This window comes from Ixodes scapularis, unplaced genomic scaffold (assembly GCF_016920785.2).
Source record: "Ixodes scapularis isolate PalLabHiFi unplaced genomic scaffold, ASM1692078v2 PGA_scaffold10__122_contigs__length_95168666, whole genome shotgun sequence".
NCBI classification, from domain to species: domain Eukaryota; kingdom Metazoa; phylum Arthropoda; class Arachnida; order Ixodida; family Ixodidae; genus Ixodes; species Ixodes scapularis.
This window is the reverse complement of record NW_024609836.1, coordinates 84,322,040-84,342,177: the sequence shown is the minus strand read 5'-3', so window position 1 is coordinate 84,342,177 and position 20,138 is coordinate 84,322,040. Positions and strand designations below refer to the sequence as shown.

Below are 20,138 nucleotides of genomic sequence, written 5' to 3'. Positions count from 1 at the left end.
CTCTTGTGATTACTGCCTAATAAAAGTAATCAGCTGATTACAAAATTACTCCAAAAAGTAATCGATTACAAGTAATTTGATTACTTGTAATGCGTACGGTACAAGTCTGCCTGTCACCGACTATTAGCCCCGAGAAGTGCGCGTGGCGCCCCCTTACGGCGAACCGGGGTGACGTCACGGCGAGGAGAGAATTTTTCCCCGACTCGCCCCGCTCGCCCTGGGGAGACTGTGACGACGCTAGCTGTCGGCGCGCTTGTTTTTATTTAATTTTTTTGCGTGTTTTTCGTAGGAAGTGTAAATTTTCATATCTGCCTTTATTAAGGTATGCCCTGTAGCTACAGGCGAAACTTCAACCAACATTTTAAGCATGCTTGACAGGGCAGGCAACGGATGAATCGCAGCTGGTATATGAAAATAAAGAAATATGGCCACAATTGGAGGAGCATCATCATGGATTTACATCTCGCATAATAAATGCTGTTGATGGTCTGAATGAATCGGCAGGTTATTTATATTATTTTTTCTTTTGTATCTCTGTCTTTAAACAAGATCGCCGAAGCAGAAAAGCTGCATGCTCCTCGAGCAACATGCTTAATACAGTCTGGGCCATGGGGAGAGAATCAAAAGTAAGACAGCCCAAGTGCAGGAGCAAAGTAAAAAAACAAGGAACATTTATTATATACATTGCTCGCATTTAATCTTTTCTGGATTCGGATAGTATTTCAATGGGCTCCACTGGTTGTATCTGTACACTTGTTTATATCATCCCTCTAGTAATGTACAACAAATGTAAGCGAAGGTGTCTTGCTCGTTATTAATCCCTTAAGCCCTAAAATTGATATTTTACTTAAATCGAATTGTCCTAAAGCTAAAATACCAGAAGCTATTCTCACGCAGACTGTCGCACTTCACAGGTTCCACATTTTCTGCTACTAGTGCTGCATCTACCGCTGGACAGACGTTCGAATGCTTGCTTTTACTCCTGTTTGCCTCTGTTGTCAGAGAGTGCAGCTGTAGGGAGTTTGGAGGCTGAAGAAGCTTTTGGGGACCTGTAGCAGTCTCTTTTAATTGGAAATGACAATTCAGACTAAACGGTGTATTTTTTTAATACCCAAGGCTGGAATAAATAATGTCAGGAAAAAGTACAAACATTCCAAGTTGCGGCACTATTGCTGTGCATATTTTGGGCAGTTCAATACATATCATACAGACAGCTGGGGGCAATTCGGCCTTTTTTGCTGCTACCATACAAACTAATTTTTAGTAATTGTGCATCTTCTAAGAAATATGCCTGCATACGTGTATAAACTATATATCTAAATCACGAAATCACGAAGAAGCTACATTTATATAAAACAGCCCTGTTCCACGAGCACTTCAAAGATCATGAGACGCAGGGCCTTTAAAACATCTGCGAACCAGCGCATGCAGAGTGGCAGCGCAGAGTCGGGGTCGCGAGCTAATTTACCGACCACCCAAAGGCCCATGACATAAATGCCACTTCAAATGCCTTGAAAGCGGAATGTAATATCGTCCTAATGAACAGGCAAGGAACAGAATTCCAGCGTCTGAAACACTTACGCCACCGCTTCACCGACCCCTCGCAAGATTGCCTAGTGTCGTGTGGACAGACGGGGAGGTTCATCGGCGGAATCGCCTCCTCCAATAGCTTTCGGGATTTATAACCCAATTTTAAAGGTAAAAGGAACAAGCAGGCTTATAAAATGTACGGAAGCACGTCAATACCGGCCTAACTCAACGTCCTGTACACCGGGGTAAACACAGTCCAGCTCCTCGAAGAGCTTGCGGCACACAACGCCAAACCAGGAAACCGGTGCTGGAAGCGAGCCGATGCGAGATCACGGAGCGGAGTCCTCCCCCTGACGTCACGGTACACCCCACCCAATCAGGGCGCGGCGACCGCAGCGACGCTTGTGTTCGCTCTCGGAGCTAATAGTGACGTTGCGCCAACTCAACTCAGTTACGTAAAGCCGCGGTGGTGGCGCGTCGGGCGCACTTCCGGTCTGGGGCTGTTGGCGGAAGTCACCATGCGAGACGGGCGTTTTTGCAACCTTTTGGAAGAAACCAGACTAATACCTTCCTTCTCGTCAAAAGGACTGTGGCTGTACCAAAATTGCGAAGAAAGGTTTTAGCATCAGTTTTTGTATGCTTTTGCCTGCTCGGTTCGTCCGAAAACGAGGATAAGTTAAGGAAAAAAGGGGAAAACCAAACACTGCCGGACCACGATTCCCTGTGTGGGAAGCACTTTGGGCCGAATGCGCGGACAGTTCGGTCGTTAGATTGATTTGTTTTTCTTCCAACGTAAACGCGAGGAAAACCGTCAAGTTGTCCGGACCACCCGCGGACCGCGTTCAGTGCGTCTTCACGTTCAAACGGCCGTCCGATCGTTCAAACTGTCGTTTGCTCTTTCAAACTCGTTCAAACTGTCGTCTGCTCGTTCAAACGACAGCGGCCTCTAGACCAAGGGTTGCGATAAGAAGTAAGTGCATTCCTCGCGAGACTTTAGGTTTGAAGGTTCTTTTAGGGTAAGTAGGCTCGGTGTAAGCGGTAGACATAATGAGATGTTAGACCATTGTTACCGATGGCCATCACCAACTTGTTAGGCCTAATTCAATTGGTTCGACTCTGCTCGTGTTTTTCAGCATCAACGTCGAGAATCGCAGCTGCCGTTCACGCTTTTGCAGCCCGAGCGACGTCGTGACTAAAAATAGCGAGCAGAATCTCATCATAGTTTTTTAGGGTCCATTCTGCGGCGTTCACGCAAATGAATCGCCGCACGTCACATTGTTTTACGCGGAGGTTCGCGGTGTAACGAGCCTCGTTAATTTGGCGCGGGCCACTAAAGTGGGAAGACATTGCTGAAAAGACGTAGAATAAACTATTCCGACGCGAAAAAAGAAGTACGGGTGCTCACACCGACGCTGACAGTGTAACATTCCAACGGTTTCTTGACGCGGGACGCGGCGCTTCGTGCGCACACCCCATTGCGCGTGCGCGTCGCGTGCCGCTAGGGGCGCTCCGGTTTGCTCGTAAACATGAGCTAATGTGGGAACGTTTTAGCCGAGGGCACGCCGAGGGTAAGTTTGTGCGGACGTAAGAAAAAAGGAGAGATGCGAAAGCCGGGTGCAAAAACCGTTACGACCGAGAAATTAATACAGAGTTTCTGCAGCTAGGGAGCCCCATGCATATCGCCTCCCTCAGATGGCCTGGTATAAGCGATCGTGTGACCCCATTGCCACAACCAATGTCCTTCTCGTCTCAAGTTGTGGGGCGCGTCTCGGTACGTAAACGTCTGAACCGACATTTACTGAACCCAAAAACGTCCTCCGGGTACGACGATGTTGTCAGGTAAAACAAAAGTACTGCTCCTTTTTTTTTTTTTTTTACAGCGAAGCTGTTAAGGGCTAGTTTCTCCAGGATCGTGTCCGTCAGCAAACAATTGATGACTCCAAACTCTGGACAGCTACCGCCATCTATGAGCGACGGGGGCAACCAGACAAACGGCTTGCCGGTCGTCTGGTTGCCGCCGTCGCTTATAAATGGCGGCATCCTTTCGAGCCTTTCCAGTCTGGCTTGTCGACTTGTGGCCGGCCATTACTTCATTCCCACCATAGTACAGCTTCGCTGGTCTTCCTTCTGTAAAAAGGCTGAAAGTTTTTACGTCACGACCACGAGCTCATTTGTTGTTCATCTTTGTTTGCGTTTATATACGTTCCATAATCTCAACACCCGGTAATAGTTACAGTATTTACGGCAATAAAATCCTCCAGGGGTCGAAAATTGTATCTGAGGCAATTCTAGTCAACAACAGTCGAAGAAATGCCGGGTTGTGGCGAGTCCTGTGCAGCTGGTCGTGGATCCGCGCCCAATCATGTTGCGCTATTTGCCAATGCGAACGCCTGAGAACCAATCGGGAAGCCGGAAGCGTGAACATAAGACACTCCTTTTGTTTCTTGAGCCGTCAGCGAGTATAAGAAACGATGATAAACTCAAATCATGACTTTGTAGAACGCACTCTCACTCAAACTGTACATCGAAACGGACGTGTGCGCTGCTCGATACAAGTAATCAAATCACTCGTAATCGATCACTTTCTCGGAGTCATTTTTGTAATCACTTGATTATCTGTATGAGGTAGTAATCGCGAGAGCAATCTGATTACTTTTCGGAGTACTCAAATTACTCATAATCGTTTCCTATTAAGAGGTTCTCTAGCCAAGTCTCCGACCAGAGGGTGGTTTGCCAAAATAAGTGAATTTAAGACATTTGTAGTTTAGGAGTCGGCTGATTTTAATAAAATAATAGACCGTTGGAAAAGCCCGTTTTACAACCGGCTCAAAAGTCTGTCACTTCGAAAATTTCAAGTAATCGGAAAACAAATCACGGTTGCTTCTCCAAATAACGGGCGACTACTTTTTGTCTGGATCGAATGTTTTTTAGCCGAGACCGATGTTAATAGCAATAGCAGCTTGAGGAACTCGAATCACGTGGCTTACTGTAATCACAGTTCGTGCTCTGCGCTTCATTCTTCGCCGTTCTTATCTGCCACTAAAGTAATCTCGTTGGTGGTGAAAATGAGCAACTTGGCGTGTCGCACTGCGCAAGCGGAAATATTTTGCGCATGCGTAGTTCAACGCCCCAAGTTGTTTGATGGACACAGAGCGTCAGCGCCCCCTGTCCTAAACACTTTAAGTTAGACGTTCAAAACCCACCACGCACTGCGCTTATTTTTTTATTCTTTTAATTTCTTAGTAATCACATATTGAACCAGAAAACGTGTCTTATATACAGTTTCCTGGTGCATCTGAGTCAAGAACGACTCTGCTCTAAAATTACTTCTAGTGTCCGTAAATCATTAAAAAAAAAAAGTATGAATTTTTTTTTCTTTTTTTTTTTTTCTCTGATCGTTTGTTTTTAGCAAACTACGGGCCGCTCCACTCAACGTTCTCCATTTGCTCCATTTGCCGCCGCGAGCACTTTGACGAGCCCCTTTCGCCCTCCCGTAATCTTCGCTGAAATTGTCGCTACGTGACTACCTTCCAAGAGACGTTGACTTGCCCGAGCGGCCACCACCGTTTTAGAGCCGTTTTATTCTGTTTTATTTTTGTTTTGATTTTACTGTTTTGTGGCTGAAGACGTTTGAGTTCTTTATTAAAACAAAATAATAATAATAAAAAAAAAAAAAAAAAAAACGAACGGCGCTTACTAAACGAGGCATAGCAATTTCGCCGTGCCGAAAAGAAGAAATACGTACCTTCTGTTCTTTTCCGTGTACGCGTTCAATTGAAGTTGCCCTCGTCTTTCTATTTTTTTTTCCTTTTTTCTTTTACTGTGGTGATTGCTTACCATTATTTTTACGTTTAAAAAAAGGAAGTAAATGTATATACATATATTATCTCTCACAAACTGACAAAAAAAACATCCTGCCTCAAAAAAAAAAAAAAAAAAAAAAAGCCGTTTTGAGTATTAACTGCAAAGGAGGGTACTTGAATCTTGCTCAAAGTTGAATTTGTTCTAAGAGACACTTCTTCGAAAGAAAGTCAGCCTTCCTTGAAATGGAGGCTTATGACTTCCGGTAAATAAGGAGGGGGGTGGGGCTTACGTGACACTGCAGCTCATTCTGTACTACATCCAACCCATAACCGCTTTAAAAAAAAAAAAAAAAAAAAAAAGTCACAACAGACTCAGATTGCGACTCTACACTCCAGCTCAAGAGTTGCGTGCAGCAGAGGCCAAAGCACATGCGCGAGTGCATGGCTTTCAGATTTGCTTTCCTTCGCGAGCGCTCGCGAAAGGAAAGCAAATCTGAAAGCCACGTACGTGCCCGCGCCTACACCTCTGCTTTTGCTGCATACAACTCCTAACATATAGTATGCGGTTCGCAAGTTCGTCTGCTTCTTTTAGAGGGGTTTTGTTGGGGAGGGACAATGGGGTGGAGTCGTTGACTAATCATATACATGAGATTTTCGAAGCCTTGACTGCTTTACCAGCGTTGTCCTGTCATTACACACGCTCTGGAGAAAAAAGAATACTTCCACATCATCGACTGCGTTCGAACTTTTTCAGCCTTGATTGTAAGAATACGGAGTCCCTTCCATCGCCGAGGACGAGGATGCGAAGAAGCTCCTGTTTACGATCGCACTCTGATAATAACAACAGGTTTACTTTCCGGGGCAAAGTGAACGGTCTGGATGTGGTGCACAGACAATTCCTGCGTTGAAAAGAGCAAGTCGCAATGACCAGACATAAATGGCTGCACCTCATTCTTTGTTATTTCGAACGTCTGCCACCAAAGCCAACAGAGCAAACGAGCTTTGACGGCTGTCGGCGCAGAAAGCAGACGGCGGACAGATCACGTGACGTATTTACTCGATTTGATTCGACCTTCTCCTCCGATCGAGGAGGGCAGCGTGAGGAATTACTCCGGAGTAAACAAACCGCTTCTGGAACGCGACTTCTGACGTCATCGAGTAAGCGCGAGTGAGTTTCGAAGCGCCAGGGTTAAGAAGCAATACTCCGGTGTCGGATCGAATAAATTTTGGAACACAGCCTGAATGGTCAAATCTGAAATGAAACAGTAACGGCCCGCGTCACTAGAACCACTCAGTTGGGAAACTGCCATAGAGATTGCCCTGAAAAAGTGGCTTTGATCCGTACCCGAGAACCGAACTAATGGCGATCGCAACGCCTGCATTTTTCCCGCAGCGGCCGCACCGGGAACTGCACGTCTGTACGTACCGGTTCAGGTCGAGTCGCGCAGCTGCCGGTGGCGCCATCTCGCAGTGCCATTTCGCAGTAGCAATATAAATGATCCTTCATGTTTTGACCAGTAGCTAAATGGTGACGTTGTCATCGTATTTAGTTTGACCTCGGTGGACGGGAGCAATCCGGGTTTCAAGGTTGAGGTTCTCAACGGAGCGTTTTAGTAACGTTGGTAACTGCGGACGCTATCGAATGCGATACTAAGGCAACATACAGTGACCCTAGTACTACCCAAAACAAGTCCTATATGCGGCAAGCGAGCCGTCAGCTTCTTGCGCAGGAGTTGTGGTGACGTCAGAACGACGCCGATCTGTGATTGGCTTTGATTAAAAGGATAGTGGGTACACCTCAATGCTAGATGCCTTGAGGTGTACCCACTATTTTTAGAGCGCAGCTCTTAGACGCCCGTTTCCGAGTTTCGCGGTGTCGGCATCGGCGCCGGCGCCGGCGTAACCGCGCTAAATTTAGGAGGAAAATTCACGTCACGTGACCTCAACGCCATTTCGATTCCCCGCTAAATTTAGCGGAAAAATTCAGTTTCTCCGCTAGATTTTGTGAACAAATTCAGTTTCTCCGCTAGATTTAGCGGGGAGATTCAGCTTCTCTGCTAGATTTTGCGGGAAATGGATGTCACATGACCTCAACACCAATTCAATTCCCCGCTAAATTTAGCGAGGAATTCAATTTGTCCATAGGTGACGTGAGACCAAGTCATGTGACGTCATTTTCCCCGCTAACTTTAGCGGGGAAACTGATTGGTGTTGAGGTCAGGTGGCGTCAAATTTTCAGCTAAATTTAGCGGGAAACTTTGGGAAGTGGGGAGGGTATGGAAGGGGAGAAGGGGAGGGTACGTAGGAGGAAGATTGGAGGGTACGCAGGAGAAGGAGGAGTAGGAGGGGAGGAGGAGGGCATACCCTCCCCTCCGTACCGTCCCCTTTTCCTCCTCAAGAGCTGAGCTCTACTTTCGCATTACAGGGACCTGTAAACGTCTTTCATTTAAGAGGGCAGTTCTTAAGCGCCCGTTTTCGGGTTGAGCGGCGTCGGCGCCGGCGTAACTGCGCGCGTTGCATAATGGGACGTCACAGTTTCCTCGCTAAATTTAGCGGGGAAACTGAATTCGTGTTGGAGGCCATGTAAGGACAGTTCTACCGTTAAATTTAGCGGGGAAACTTAACCTGATAAATTTAGCGGGTTAAGTTTCCGCGCTAAATTTAGATGGGAAATTGACGTCACGAGACCTCAACATGAATTCAGTTTCCCCGCCAAATTTAGCGGGAGAAATTATGTCACGACTTTGTGTCACGTCACCCATGAACAAATTCAGTGGCAGGAGCAGAGGAGCTGGAAAGGAGGAGGAAGAGGAGGAGGGAAGGGTACAGAGGAGGAGGAAGGCATACCCTCCCCTCCGTACCCTCCCTTCCCCCTCCTCCTCAAGAGCTGCGCTCCAGTTTCGCTCTTGGCATTGAGACGTGCGTTTCTAGCGCGAGCGCTTGTTCCGCGGAAGATCGTTTCAAAGCATCGACCCCGTGCTCTCGCGCTTGTAGCATTGGCTGCAGTCTCAGGTTAAGAGTGAACGGTGTAATAACAAGTCGCTTTTCGTAGTGCCCCCTGGGGACTGCAGAAGGCCTATGGTGCCTGAAACGCGTGTCCGACTGGTCTGCTTACCGCGTTCTAAAAAGTGGCAACCACGGTTTCTGCCTGACGACGTCATAGAAGGTGTCACGTTGTCGCCGGTCGCGATCCCTGCAGTGTCGCAGTAGTGGGGGTGAATCTGGAAGACGCCTGTTCTGCTGCACGTTTCTCTCCAGCTGGAGAGTACACGGAAGCTTCGGTAGCCAGGAGTTGGGACGCCGCGACAGCAGCGAAACTCGAATTCCTTCGTACCTTTTTAATATTTTTTTTTTTTTAGAACTGTTACGCCCAATCTCTATGATCGCGAAATCCGATAGCATGACACTCCGAGTTTCGCGACGTTATTTGTTGCATCTTTGGGCCCACTTTCAAGTCATGGGCGGAATCCGGAGCGCAAGTTCGTCTGCTTCATGCACAGGGGTCACGATGATGTCAGAACGCCGAGCTCTTATTGGCTGATTAAAAAAAATAGTGGGTAGACCTCAGGGCATGCCCACTATCCTTTTAATCAAAGCCAATAAAAGCTCGCCGTCGTTCTGATGTTCTACAGAAGAAGCAGACGACTTGATCTTCGCATAGGACGCTAAACACACCACTCGGAGACGCGGTCAAAGCACCGAGTCGCTGATCTCGTGGAGAGGGTCCACGCTCGGGAGAGGCAGTGATAGTTAGATGGATGTTTACGGCGGTACCCTTCATAACGGGCGGTAGATTGCGCCACCTATAGCCTAAAAACTTCGAAAACCACATAATTATTTCCCTCTTAAAGGGGTCATGAAACGATATCGGGTTGGAATGTTTATGACTGTGCAGAGGTATACTGGTCCTATTCTGGCCCAAGTACACTCGCACAGACCGCCACTGATACCGAAGCTTCTTGGTCGCGGTGAACTTGCGAGGATAAAAAGGAACGATTTGTTTCAGTCTTGCCTTCGCAAAGCTTGATGACGTGATTGTGGCATCGTAGCCACCCGCCTGACGACCGTTGAGCGCGGCTCATGGATTGGACCAGGCTGTAAGATAGACAGGTGGGGAAACGGCCCATAGAAGCCTACCGCAGCGCCGTGACCGGATTGTGTACTCGTCTGCTTGCGGGTACCCCCGACTTGCGACAGATGGCGCTGCGGCAAGAGGAAAACAAATCGGAATCGGATTTGCGTGGAACTCTATGGGAGAGTGCGCAAAATAAACCGAGAGCACGACAGTTCTTCATTAAAAATCCACGAGAAACCATCTCCGTCAGTTTAGAATGTCGCCACCGGTCGCCCACCCGGAGTGAGAGTTCGCGGTGCTCCACATAGATGGCGCCACAGAAAAAGAGAAAGCCGAGGGGGACACAATCCGGTCGCCCATTTGGCTCTCGTTTCCCCACCTGTCTATTTTACACCCTGGATTGGACACGAGAACTGCGTGAGCACTCGACTTTGACTCGTGACTATCGATGCCTCGGCAGACACTCGGGTAGTGGTTCGTGGCCAACCACTGCGGTCATGAGAATAGCCGAACTCTAACAATGCCTGGAGCACAGCACGCGTTTTATACTTTACCAACCCCAAGCGCATGGCTATGATTAACGTCGGCGGCATATACACGTTTGCAAGAAAGGCTCCTGTGCGCTGCCATTTTGAGCGATGCTGGCGCCCCGTACCGTTTCCGCCATGCTGGGGTGCGCCAGGGGCACGTCACTGGGGTGCGCGATAACAAGATGGTGCCGTTTGCTGCATCGCCGATAGCTAGCGTTAGCGGCACACTTACTGTCTCGGAACGCAGGAGGAGGTATCCACACAGAATCGTAGCATCACATATTGTAGGACGGGGCATCTTTAAGGGTTGGAGCTGACTCTATAACGATCGCAGCCTCTGTTCCTGCATGTTGTGGAAGCCAGAGCTGCCTCGAGCGCAGCCATCGTTGATGCAAAGGCCATGCGACTTGTGGCAGATTCTAAACAGCGCCTTAAGACTTTAGATCTTTTTGAGATTTTTCGATTTGTTACCGGTTTAGGCATTTTATCTAATTATCCGTGCTCTTTCGCGGTTGAAGACGACACGTGTACGTTTTATAGATAATTTTTTTTAATTTTTGTCTGCGCTCAGTGGTGTGCGCTTCAACGAGAGACGCTCGGCAACATTGTACTACAACCAGCGAACGTCCTGGCTGGAGAGTAGGTCCGCCTCACCTTGGCGCGCGGTTCGAGGTTAAGCCGGGATCCCACTTGCAAAGGTGTATAGAGAGTATTCACTGGACGCATATTTGTGGGTGCTGTTTAGAGCGCATGCTCAGAACGAGCTCGCATCAATAGGCTGCAAAGACCGGCATTCTTGATGGTGCGGAATGCACGTTGCAAAAGAACCGTGGAAGCTCGCCATCAGAACGCGCTCAGCATTCGCGCACACAGCTATGGCCGCCAGTGAATACTCCCTATAGGATAGGCACCGGGTCACGTGGCCGCTTGTTTCCGTTCCGAGTTGAGGGGATGAACGATGCTCATATTTCTCTAATTTTTGGGGCGACTGCCATTGCCTAGAAAGAAAAAACTAAGGCAAGTTTATTCTGTTATTAACGTTAGGGAGTGATTCTAAGTAGTATTTATCGAAAGTAGAAAAATAGTTTCAAAACCCCTTTAAGCCGAAGCATTTCTGTAATTATCACTAGGGTGTGGTGGTGAGCACCAAGATGACCTTTGGAAAATCGAGCAAAAAAAAAATACTTAGAACATCATTTTTGCTCCTTTCTCCCGGCGAAAGAGTCCCCAATTTTCATCTGGTCAAACCTTGTCGGCATCACCCCAACACCGGACCCACTGGGGAACAGGATTGAGACTTTGGGACGGAGCCAGGGCGCGAGGGAGTCCCGCCTGACTCCTTCCCGGGTTTGCCAGGGTTGCCCGGCGACGGTGACGATAACGATGATGATGCCCCAACATCTCGTGGGCTAAAACAGGTTATTCTGAAGGGTGGTACGTAACTTTCCTCGTTCCTTTGTCTGGTCTCGTTGCAGAGAAAGCGATCGATGACCTTGAAATCACCGTCCCCCGCTGCAAGCCAGAAACCATCAGCGCCCTCTGCAAGTCCACAAAGTTCAACAAGGACGAAATCAAAAGGATTTATCAGGGCTTCAAACAGGTAATCCCCAGCTGGCCCCTGAATATATCTTGAAGTCGAATTTTACGTGAATCTGTCGTTTCTTCCTTAGTCGAGCTACTGTATTTATTAGACGTATTGTAATATATTCTGTTAGACGTTGATCAGACGAATTGTAAACTTAATTTAGGGGCGAGAATAATTTTATTATACATAATTATATCGTAGCAACTTTCTTAGCTTACTGCGTTGCAAAAATATAAAGACTTTCATTTTTTTTTAATACACTTGTTGTGTTTGCCCTGACGCAGACGGAGAGGAGAGTTCGGTGCAAACTGTATTGCGTTTACTGAACTTTCAGGCACCAAACAGAAATCATCATTACGTTGGTTCAGTCGGCTGCAACGTTCTGCTTTCTATGTTTTTTTACAGTCATGCCCGTCAGGTATCGTCAATGAAAACACCTTCAAAGACATGTACTGCCAATTTTTTCCACTTGCAGGTAAGTAATCTTCTTTTTGTGTGCATGTCCCAGTGCTTGCTGTTTGGTTAGTTTGTATTTGTGCCTTCTTTTCTAATTAACTTCGTTAAGGTCGCCGTGTTAAATTTTTACTTATTATTGAAAGTATTGAGTCCGTTTCTTATTTTCATGCACCCATTCTCCGTAATGTGCTTTTTAACCAGAATGAGTCATATATTCTTTTAATATTTAATGCGTTATTATTTTCCCCGAAAACAAAATAACGTTTGCATTTTTTTTTACTACTTTTTGTTAAATAATTACCATAGCTTGATATAACTACGCTCAATCAGATTGAAGAAAGATATATGCATTCTACTGCGGCTGAGGAGCAACTTATGTTTGTGCTAAAGGATTTTGCTGTTTCTTATTACTACCACTCGCACATAGGGAAATACAACTTCAAATATCATTTTCAGTAAACACCAGGCTTTTAGTCCTACTAAAATTCGTAATGAAAAAGCATTACTAAATGTCGTGACTTTAGCAGTTAATTCAGAGTGGTACGTTCGTCTTCAAATAGCTTTTAGAGAATATGCAGCGTTCAATTAGGGTCCTCAATTGGTATTATCTTGTTTTACAGCCGAGCTGTTAAGGGCTAGTTTCCTCAAGATCGTGTGCCCCGCAAAGAACTGAGGACACCGAACTCTGGACACCTACCGCCATCTATGAGCGACGGCGGCAAGCCAGTTATCTGGTTCCCGCCGTCGCTCATAGATGGCGGCAGCCTTTCCACTCTGGCTTGCCTATTTGCGGTCGGCTATTACTTTCCATTGTACACCTCCGCTGGTCTTCCTTCTTCACCAGAGTGGAAAGGCTGAAAGCTTTGTTTTCTTTTCTTTCTTTCAGACACAACTCAATACGCGCACTACGTTTTCAAGGCGCTGGATAAAGACAGAGCTGGGACCATCAATTTCAAAGTACGCATTTCGGCTCCACGAAACTTTTGTCTTCCGAAGGCTTTCTAAACTTGACTCCCATTTCATCGGTGTGGTTCATTCATCTGCATATTTCCGCTATTTCCTCTTTAAAACCCTCGAAATGACTATGGAATAATGACCCCATTACTTCGGAAGGACGATATAATAATGACCCCATTACGCCCTTTGTTTGTCGCGAGAAATAAGCGCTACTATCAGTTCACATCCTCCTTTGGTTCTTCTAGATTCTGTTCATATCGTTTGAAGATTATCTGTTCTTTGATTTTGTTTGCCCCCCCCCCCCCCCCCTCCCTTTCTCCTCCCCTTTTCTGCGATGATTCCATTATTACTTTGTAAAGAACTGTTTATTTAGCTTTTCGGCGAAATACCCAAGAAACCCATCGCTCCGCCTCCGATAATGACGTGCCAGAATTGACAGCGTATCAGACAAGACCCCGAGAACTCGATGAAAAATACACAATTCTTATTAGTATTGTTATCATTACACCACATCGATTGGCTCTTCGAGTACTCTGCGAGCGTGCCGATGTGCAGAACACTTTCTTAAAACGCAAAAATTAAAAAAAAAAAAAGATTTTTTTTTTTTTAATGAGCGTAGTGTAAGATTTATTGCCACTTACAGAACACCTTCGGAGAAAAAAAAAAAAGCTAACCACGAAGTACGATTTTGCTAAAAAAAAAGAGCTCTATCTGCGTTGGGACAAGGAGCAAACAAAACATATCACGCATTGTCCCTAAGCAGATGAATTGCGTTTACGGTTCGGTTCAACGCATTCTAAAACAAAATAAAAATTACAGCAGCCCACATTTTTTTTTTTTTTTTTATAAATGACTTGGAATAGTTAGTTGCTGTAATGTACGGAGGGGACGTACGTTTATACCTAGAAGGAAACACGTTGTGGCGCTGAGCACGAGCTTTTAGTCTTCGGTCTAAAGATATATCTTCAGCGTCGCCATTCGCCAAGCTCCTCCCTCCGATTGCAGCAACTGGCTCTCCCAAGAGCTTTGCGGAGAAAACAGACGCTCCGGGCTTCCTCGAGCCTTCGCATCTACCCACCGATCCTTCCAATCAGAGCTCGGTGCTGCGACATCAACGCACGCTCTCGTCTCCTCCCTCTCCTTCAGTTGCTCTCCGTATAAGATTTTGAGCGTGCGGTCTTCCTAGACGTTGTCTTCTATAGAGCGGCACAATGTCTACAAACAAGTCAGCGTTTGCCCACAACAGGTGTGAGCTGTGAGCTGTGACAAACGTGTGTGTCCTTACGTGCCGCACCCTGTACTACATCGGTCCCTGGGTGTGCAGGAGTTCGTGATGGGCCTGTCGGTGCTGTCTCGGGGCTCGTCGCGGGAGAAGCTCCAGTGGGCCTTCAACCTGTACGACATCAACAAGGACGGCGCGGTCACCAAGGAGGAGATGTTCGAGATCATCTCGTCCGTCTACAGCCTGCTGGGCCACTACTCGGCGCCCATGGCGGACGAGCGGTCGGCCAGGGAGCACGCCGCCAGGGTCTTCCAGGTAGGGCCCCCCGGGGATCGCTCATGATGTCATCGTTGGTGGATCCCCGTTCCAAAGCACGCTGAAGCTGCTCGACGCGTATGTTTGGGCGTCGTCGAGCGCTAGCGTCGCACTCCTTTTGAGACGCTGCGAGATCCGCCGGCGGCGGTGCTCATGCAGGCTGTAGGTGACTCGGTGTGGGTTCGCAAGTGATGACCTTTGGGGGCGAGAAAGGCGCGGGCCTTGTCTTCTAGTTAAAGGCCGACCTACAAAACCATTTTCCGCGGGAGAAGAGGTTTCCCCCTTGCCACCCAGAAAGGAGGAAACCCCTTCTCCTTTCCACGGAGACTAGCTTCCGGAGCCGCCCTTTTCAGGGGAGGAGGAAGAAGGAGTGCGAGAGGGGAGGGAGCGAAGGTCGTTGGGGAGCACTTTCCTACCCTGCGGAAAATGGTTTCGTAAGTCGGCCTTTAAGGCGCCTCGATGAGTAGATGGGTGGATGCATGGCGGCTGCTCCCTTCGAAACAGGCGGTAGCTTGCCCCACCTTGCCAAATAGTGTTCGTAGAGCTATTTATTAAATTATGTAGTCAAATTTAATCTCTATCCCTCCCTCGAATGTAACCACCATTCCTCTAATCGTCTCTTAAATCGCTCTTCTGGAAATTGTCTCGTTTCACAGTCTTCGTTTGACTCCCAGGGCCATGAGTATATTCAGCCTCTTTGCCTAATGCCCTTGGGCGGCCGAGACCTTCTGTATTCCCTAACTACATGCTCTGGCGTTTGTTTTATTTCCCTCCGCACATGTAATGCGCATGTTGTATCCATCTCGGTCGGCTGCTATAGTCACCGCGGCTGACGGTCAAAAAGGGCAGCTTTAGGCAGGTCATGCCGTCGAGCACGAGCCCTGCCTCACAGTTTGGCCAGTCACGCAGACGTTCCAGCTCGAGATCGTTTCCCATTACTGCGGCCGCGGGCCGTCTCAGAGTTATGAGAATTTCGCATAAGATGGCGCTACCTATCGCACCACATTGTCTTGCTTGGAACCTAGGGTGTAGTTTGGGTGTCCAACAAAGTCCCCTGATGACTAAAATGGTCGTTGGCTCCCCCCCCCCCTTTTCTGCAATTCCCTCACAGGGAGCAACAAACGACAAACAGAGCTAACACACATCAAGTACATCTGGCAACCTGCTTCTAGTATGTCGCAAGAAAAAAAAAAATAATCGGAGCCGTCTCATTACTGGAACTGGCCCACAAGTAGAAGAATATTCCGAAATGAAGGATGCGTTATGCCTTGTAGAGCATGGATTCATTCTACGACTGTCACCGAGAAAATCGAATATCTGTGATTTTTTTCGTTTCTGAAATAAGTGCTTTGCAACCAAAGAAAAGCAAGTAATAAATTATGAATACGTGCAGAAAGTACCATTCCGAGAGACCTTTGCAAAAATCGGTCTCTGCGTGCCGCCATCTTGGTCTGCAGGGCTGTGGAACGCTTTCTGAGCATGCGCTGTTGATCTGTTGTGCGGTATATCGAACGCTGCGCATGCGTTTACAGCTCAATGACTCTGCATTTTTCTTCAGGTGGATAAGCGTTGCAAAGGTCTATAGAGGCGATAATAAATACTCTGCTCGGTCACTGTCTACTGCGAAAATCTGTATAGGTCACAAGTTCTGGCCGAAAGGTTTCTCGCAGTGTGTGTTTGTATGTGTCTCTCTCATATTAAAAAGTGCTCTCGTTCATTTTTTTTTTTTTTTTTGCAGAAGTTGGATTTAAACAAGGACGGTGTAGTCACCTACGACGAATTCATTGAGACGTGTTTATTGGTAAGTGGTATTTTTGTTACGTAAACAGTCCTTTAAACTTTGTAAAATATTTGCCCTTAGATTCTAGCAGATGGACAGACCCGGGTGCGTAGAAGCCACGTATCCCCCTTGCCACAATGCCATCTCGCAATTGTGGTGGAAAACAACAATCTCAATTTGTAAAGACTTACCGTAGCAAATAGACATATCAGTAGTGACCAACACCAGCAGCATACTAATTGACCAGGAGACTGGCAGATTCAGAAAAGTATCTTCAAAGGTATCGATAACGATCTTCGAGAAGCCTGGAAGCGAACTCTTAGAACAGCCTCAAGCAGAAGTCAGACGATACGCCGCTTCCCTCTTGTTACATAAGCGCGACCACTTCCTCTTTTGGTATGAGTTGGAATGAATGCAAAGGGGTATGTGAAAAATCATCATGTGGTTTTAGAAGTTTATGTTTCGTGGGGTTTACTGTTACAACATGTTGCAGCGTTTTCAAAAAAACCTTTGAGGAGTAGCTCCTTATTTTTAAATGACACACGGGTTCTCGTACTCAAAGGGTGTGCATTCCCGCAGTATCTAGCGTTGCAACTTTTGACGCAACTCGGTTAAGTCTCGTGGTGTTTAGAGGTCAGCTTTGTTTTGGTTGGAATTGCGATGTTTTGAGGCACGGAACGTTCTATAACGGAAGCTCCTACTACCAGACGCACTCACGTACCCCTTGGCACGTGACGCTGCGTCACGTAACAGGACGTATTCTGGCAGTGATGTCACGTCACGTTGTCCAATTGATTGACACCACAACTTAACATCATAACGTCTCGTAACGATGAATGTCTGTTAAACGAATCAGATTGACCGCTCTTAAATACTCCATTCCACGTGGTGTAGGACTTTAAGGGGACACACCCCCTAGGGGGGTCAACTTTTGAACTCTAGTGTTAAAATTAATGAAATTTACAGGGTAGGCTGGTGGTCATGCTAGAGGGTGTATAACAAAATTTCAGGTCTGTCGGTTAAATGAGAAGGAAATTAGAGTAGCTTCTATCAGCAACACGCGTGCATTGTTTAGTTAATCTATCGTGAGAAAACTATCACAATATTCAGGATTTTTATTTGCTAGATATGTAGCAGAATGTCGAGAGGGTGCGGCTATGGAACGTTTTTTCTAAAAAGTAATTTATTTCTATAAATTTTCTCTTCTCCAAAATTGGTAAACTTTTTGGTCTTCTCTGTCTTCGACAAAATGTCAACATTTTTTATAAAAGACACCCGTAAAGTGACAAAAACGTTCCATAGCCGCATTCCTCATTAAATTTCAGTCAGGAAAAAGGAAGAATGAGCCTTCCCTGTTTTGCCATTATCAAACAATAGATTGACTAAAATGCAATTTATACCAAAAAGTGGAACGGAGAAAAATGCGTTCAAAGTGCTCCAAACCCTACCTTTTCTTTAGCTTTGGTGGACAGAAAATAGTTTATAAAAAATTAACTATGCAGTGAAAATTAGTTAAACTTTTTGGAAATACTCTTTAGATGTTGGTGGATGTAAATATGTTATTTTTCAAAATCAACTTTTTTTGCAGAAATTTTTTTTTCTGGGCAGTGTCTCCCCTTAATGGTAAATGTAGCTGCTAACTTTCTTTTAAACTCATGTCATTTCTTGTTTTTCTCCGTTTGTTTTTCCTTGGCTTGTTGGCCAAAGGATGAAGACATCGTGAAGTCCCTGAGCGTCCTGGACACGGTGCTGGACTGATCTGTCTTCCAAGAACGGACGTGGCAAGGACCTCTGTGGCTACTCCACTCGACGCGTCTCCCCTCTCCCCCTCTCTTCGTCTCTTCCTCCATTGACAGCACCCTCTCCGAGTTCCCCCTTGGGCACTTCGTTTGGATCACAACACGGATCCCTCCTTGGATCGCTGCGAAGGCGGCTACCGCTGCGGTGAGCACCCAGGACCCCATTATAACCTCGAGAGACCAGAAGAAACACACACACACACGCACACGCACACACAGGCGCGCGCACACACACACACACACACACACGCACACGCGCGCACACACACACACACACACACACACACACACACACATACGCACAGGTACAAAAGCAAAACAATCGAAACACTATGTGTGCATCTAAGTAAATCTTTACGGGTTTTTGTTTTTGTTTTTTTAGCACAGAATATGTTGATGATCGGGATTTTATGCAAAAACCGTCACACACGAGACTTACGAAAAAACGTTACACGCAGGTATAAGAAAAGAGATTTAACATTCCACTCAGTGGGAACCGAACCCCGAACCTTGCAAGATGGCAGTCCGATGTCTTTGCTCGGCACCACAGGAAGGAGCTGAATGAAAGCTCGAGTAGTCATGGACTAAGTTCCATGACTTGTTCCGGCGATCGCCTGTGGTAGCACGCGACTGTCCGCGGTGGTGGTACATAGCCGCCCAGCATACTTGGTACGTAGGCGATCGTCGGCGATGACTGTGAGTCATACTTAGGCCAGCATACGCAGTCCGCAGACGACATTCGGTGGCACAGTAGTCCACATGGGACCGTCTCAGCGCGCAGCTGGCCCCCGAATGACGACACGTAGCTCCCCGCGAGGATTCATGACGTCACGAGGTCTCTCACAACGTTCCAAGGGACAGCGCGGAGAGCGTATATGACGTCAAGACTAGAGACAGCAGTCAATAGATGGTGTAAAGAGCGCGAAAAACCTCTGACCCGAGCGATGAGTTGAGCAAGCACAAAGAATTGATTTGCAATGCAAGAACACTAAGAAATCAAGGCCCTACACGGGGCCACACACACACACAAAAGGCAGAATCCATGGAAAACTTTATGAAAGCACGCTTGTGTCGGGTATAATTTTAAAGTTCTCTTGATTATCTGATAAAACCAAGACAACGCAGAAGTGTGTCCTGTGTGCAACGCATCCGAAACCGCCCAAAGGTCTTTGTAAGCAAGCATAACAAATCATAACCCCCTCATAATGAACGCACGACGCATTCTGTGCTTCCGGGGTTCATCAGAACGATCGAGACAACTTTACGTGATAATGCAATTAATGCAAAGGTGCAAGCGAGCTGGACAAGAATCGCGATAATAATCCCTGGAGGAGGGAACAAGGGGGACGAAGGACAAATACGAATCTCCAAACACAGCTATTGGTGACCAATGCACGACTGAAAAAAAATCCGCCTGGTCCTAATACAAAACCAGGGGCCTCCTCATTTCCAATGGAGTGCTCTATACTGTAGGAACCAACAACTTGCCACTACATATGTACATTATTCACAAAGTTCTACAGGATCCGCAATGTAGACTGAGTGTTGGAATCGTTGAGCGGGCTCTGCCGCCGCGCTCGTGAATGGTCTTGTTTTCGTCTTTGTTTTCACTCTATTGGGTGAGCAGTCCGTTCATGCCCGCAAGTACTCACACTGTGTAGATCGCCAGCAGCTCACGCTCGAAGGTGCTGTTACGTTGTTCCACCAGTGTTAGTTGTCTTGAAAAGAACCAAATATGTTTCCAGACATCATCTATCGATTTCTGCAATACCGCGCCTACAACGGCTTCAGAAGTGTCGACCATGCTGTTCGTTATCGTGTCGTGTTGAGGGTGTGAAAGTTCACATTTTGTTCGGCTGAAAGCTTGCTTCGTAGTCGATCTCCGCTGCACAGGGGTTGAAAGTGGCCTGCTTCCCATCGGAAGGGAGGGCTGTCAGGGGTGATAGAATTGCAGCGCATAGGGAAAAAAATCTTCTGTAGAAATTTACAAGTCCGAGGACTTTGCGCAGGTGAACGAATGGTTTTGGGTATGGGAAAATTATTGATAACTTCCACCGTGGTATGCCGTGCTGGTTAACTTCGTGTC

At 46.9% G+C, this 20,138-nt stretch overlaps 1 protein-coding gene across 1 annotated transcript in view; it reads left to right on the top strand.

Moving 5' to 3' along the window:
• LOC8042454 (Kv channel-interacting protein 4) overlaps positions 1-18,042 on the top strand; it is a 43,844-nt gene extending 25,802 nt beyond the window's left edge. Inside the window, exons 2-7 of the mRNA XM_040207685.3 lie at positions 11,414-11,538; positions 11,929-11,998; positions 12,866-12,936; positions 14,261-14,473; positions 16,212-16,274; positions 17,961-18,042. Coding sequence (XP_040063619.1) covers positions 11,414-11,538; positions 11,929-11,998; positions 12,866-12,936; positions 14,261-14,473; positions 16,212-16,274; positions 17,961-18,011 — 593 coding nt within the window. The 3' untranslated portion in view covers positions 18,012-18,042. The remainder of the gene's footprint in view (positions 1-11,413; positions 11,539-11,928; positions 11,999-12,865; positions 12,937-14,260; positions 14,474-16,211; positions 16,275-17,960) is intronic.
• The last annotated feature ends 2,096 nt before the right edge of the window (positions 18,043-20,138 follow it).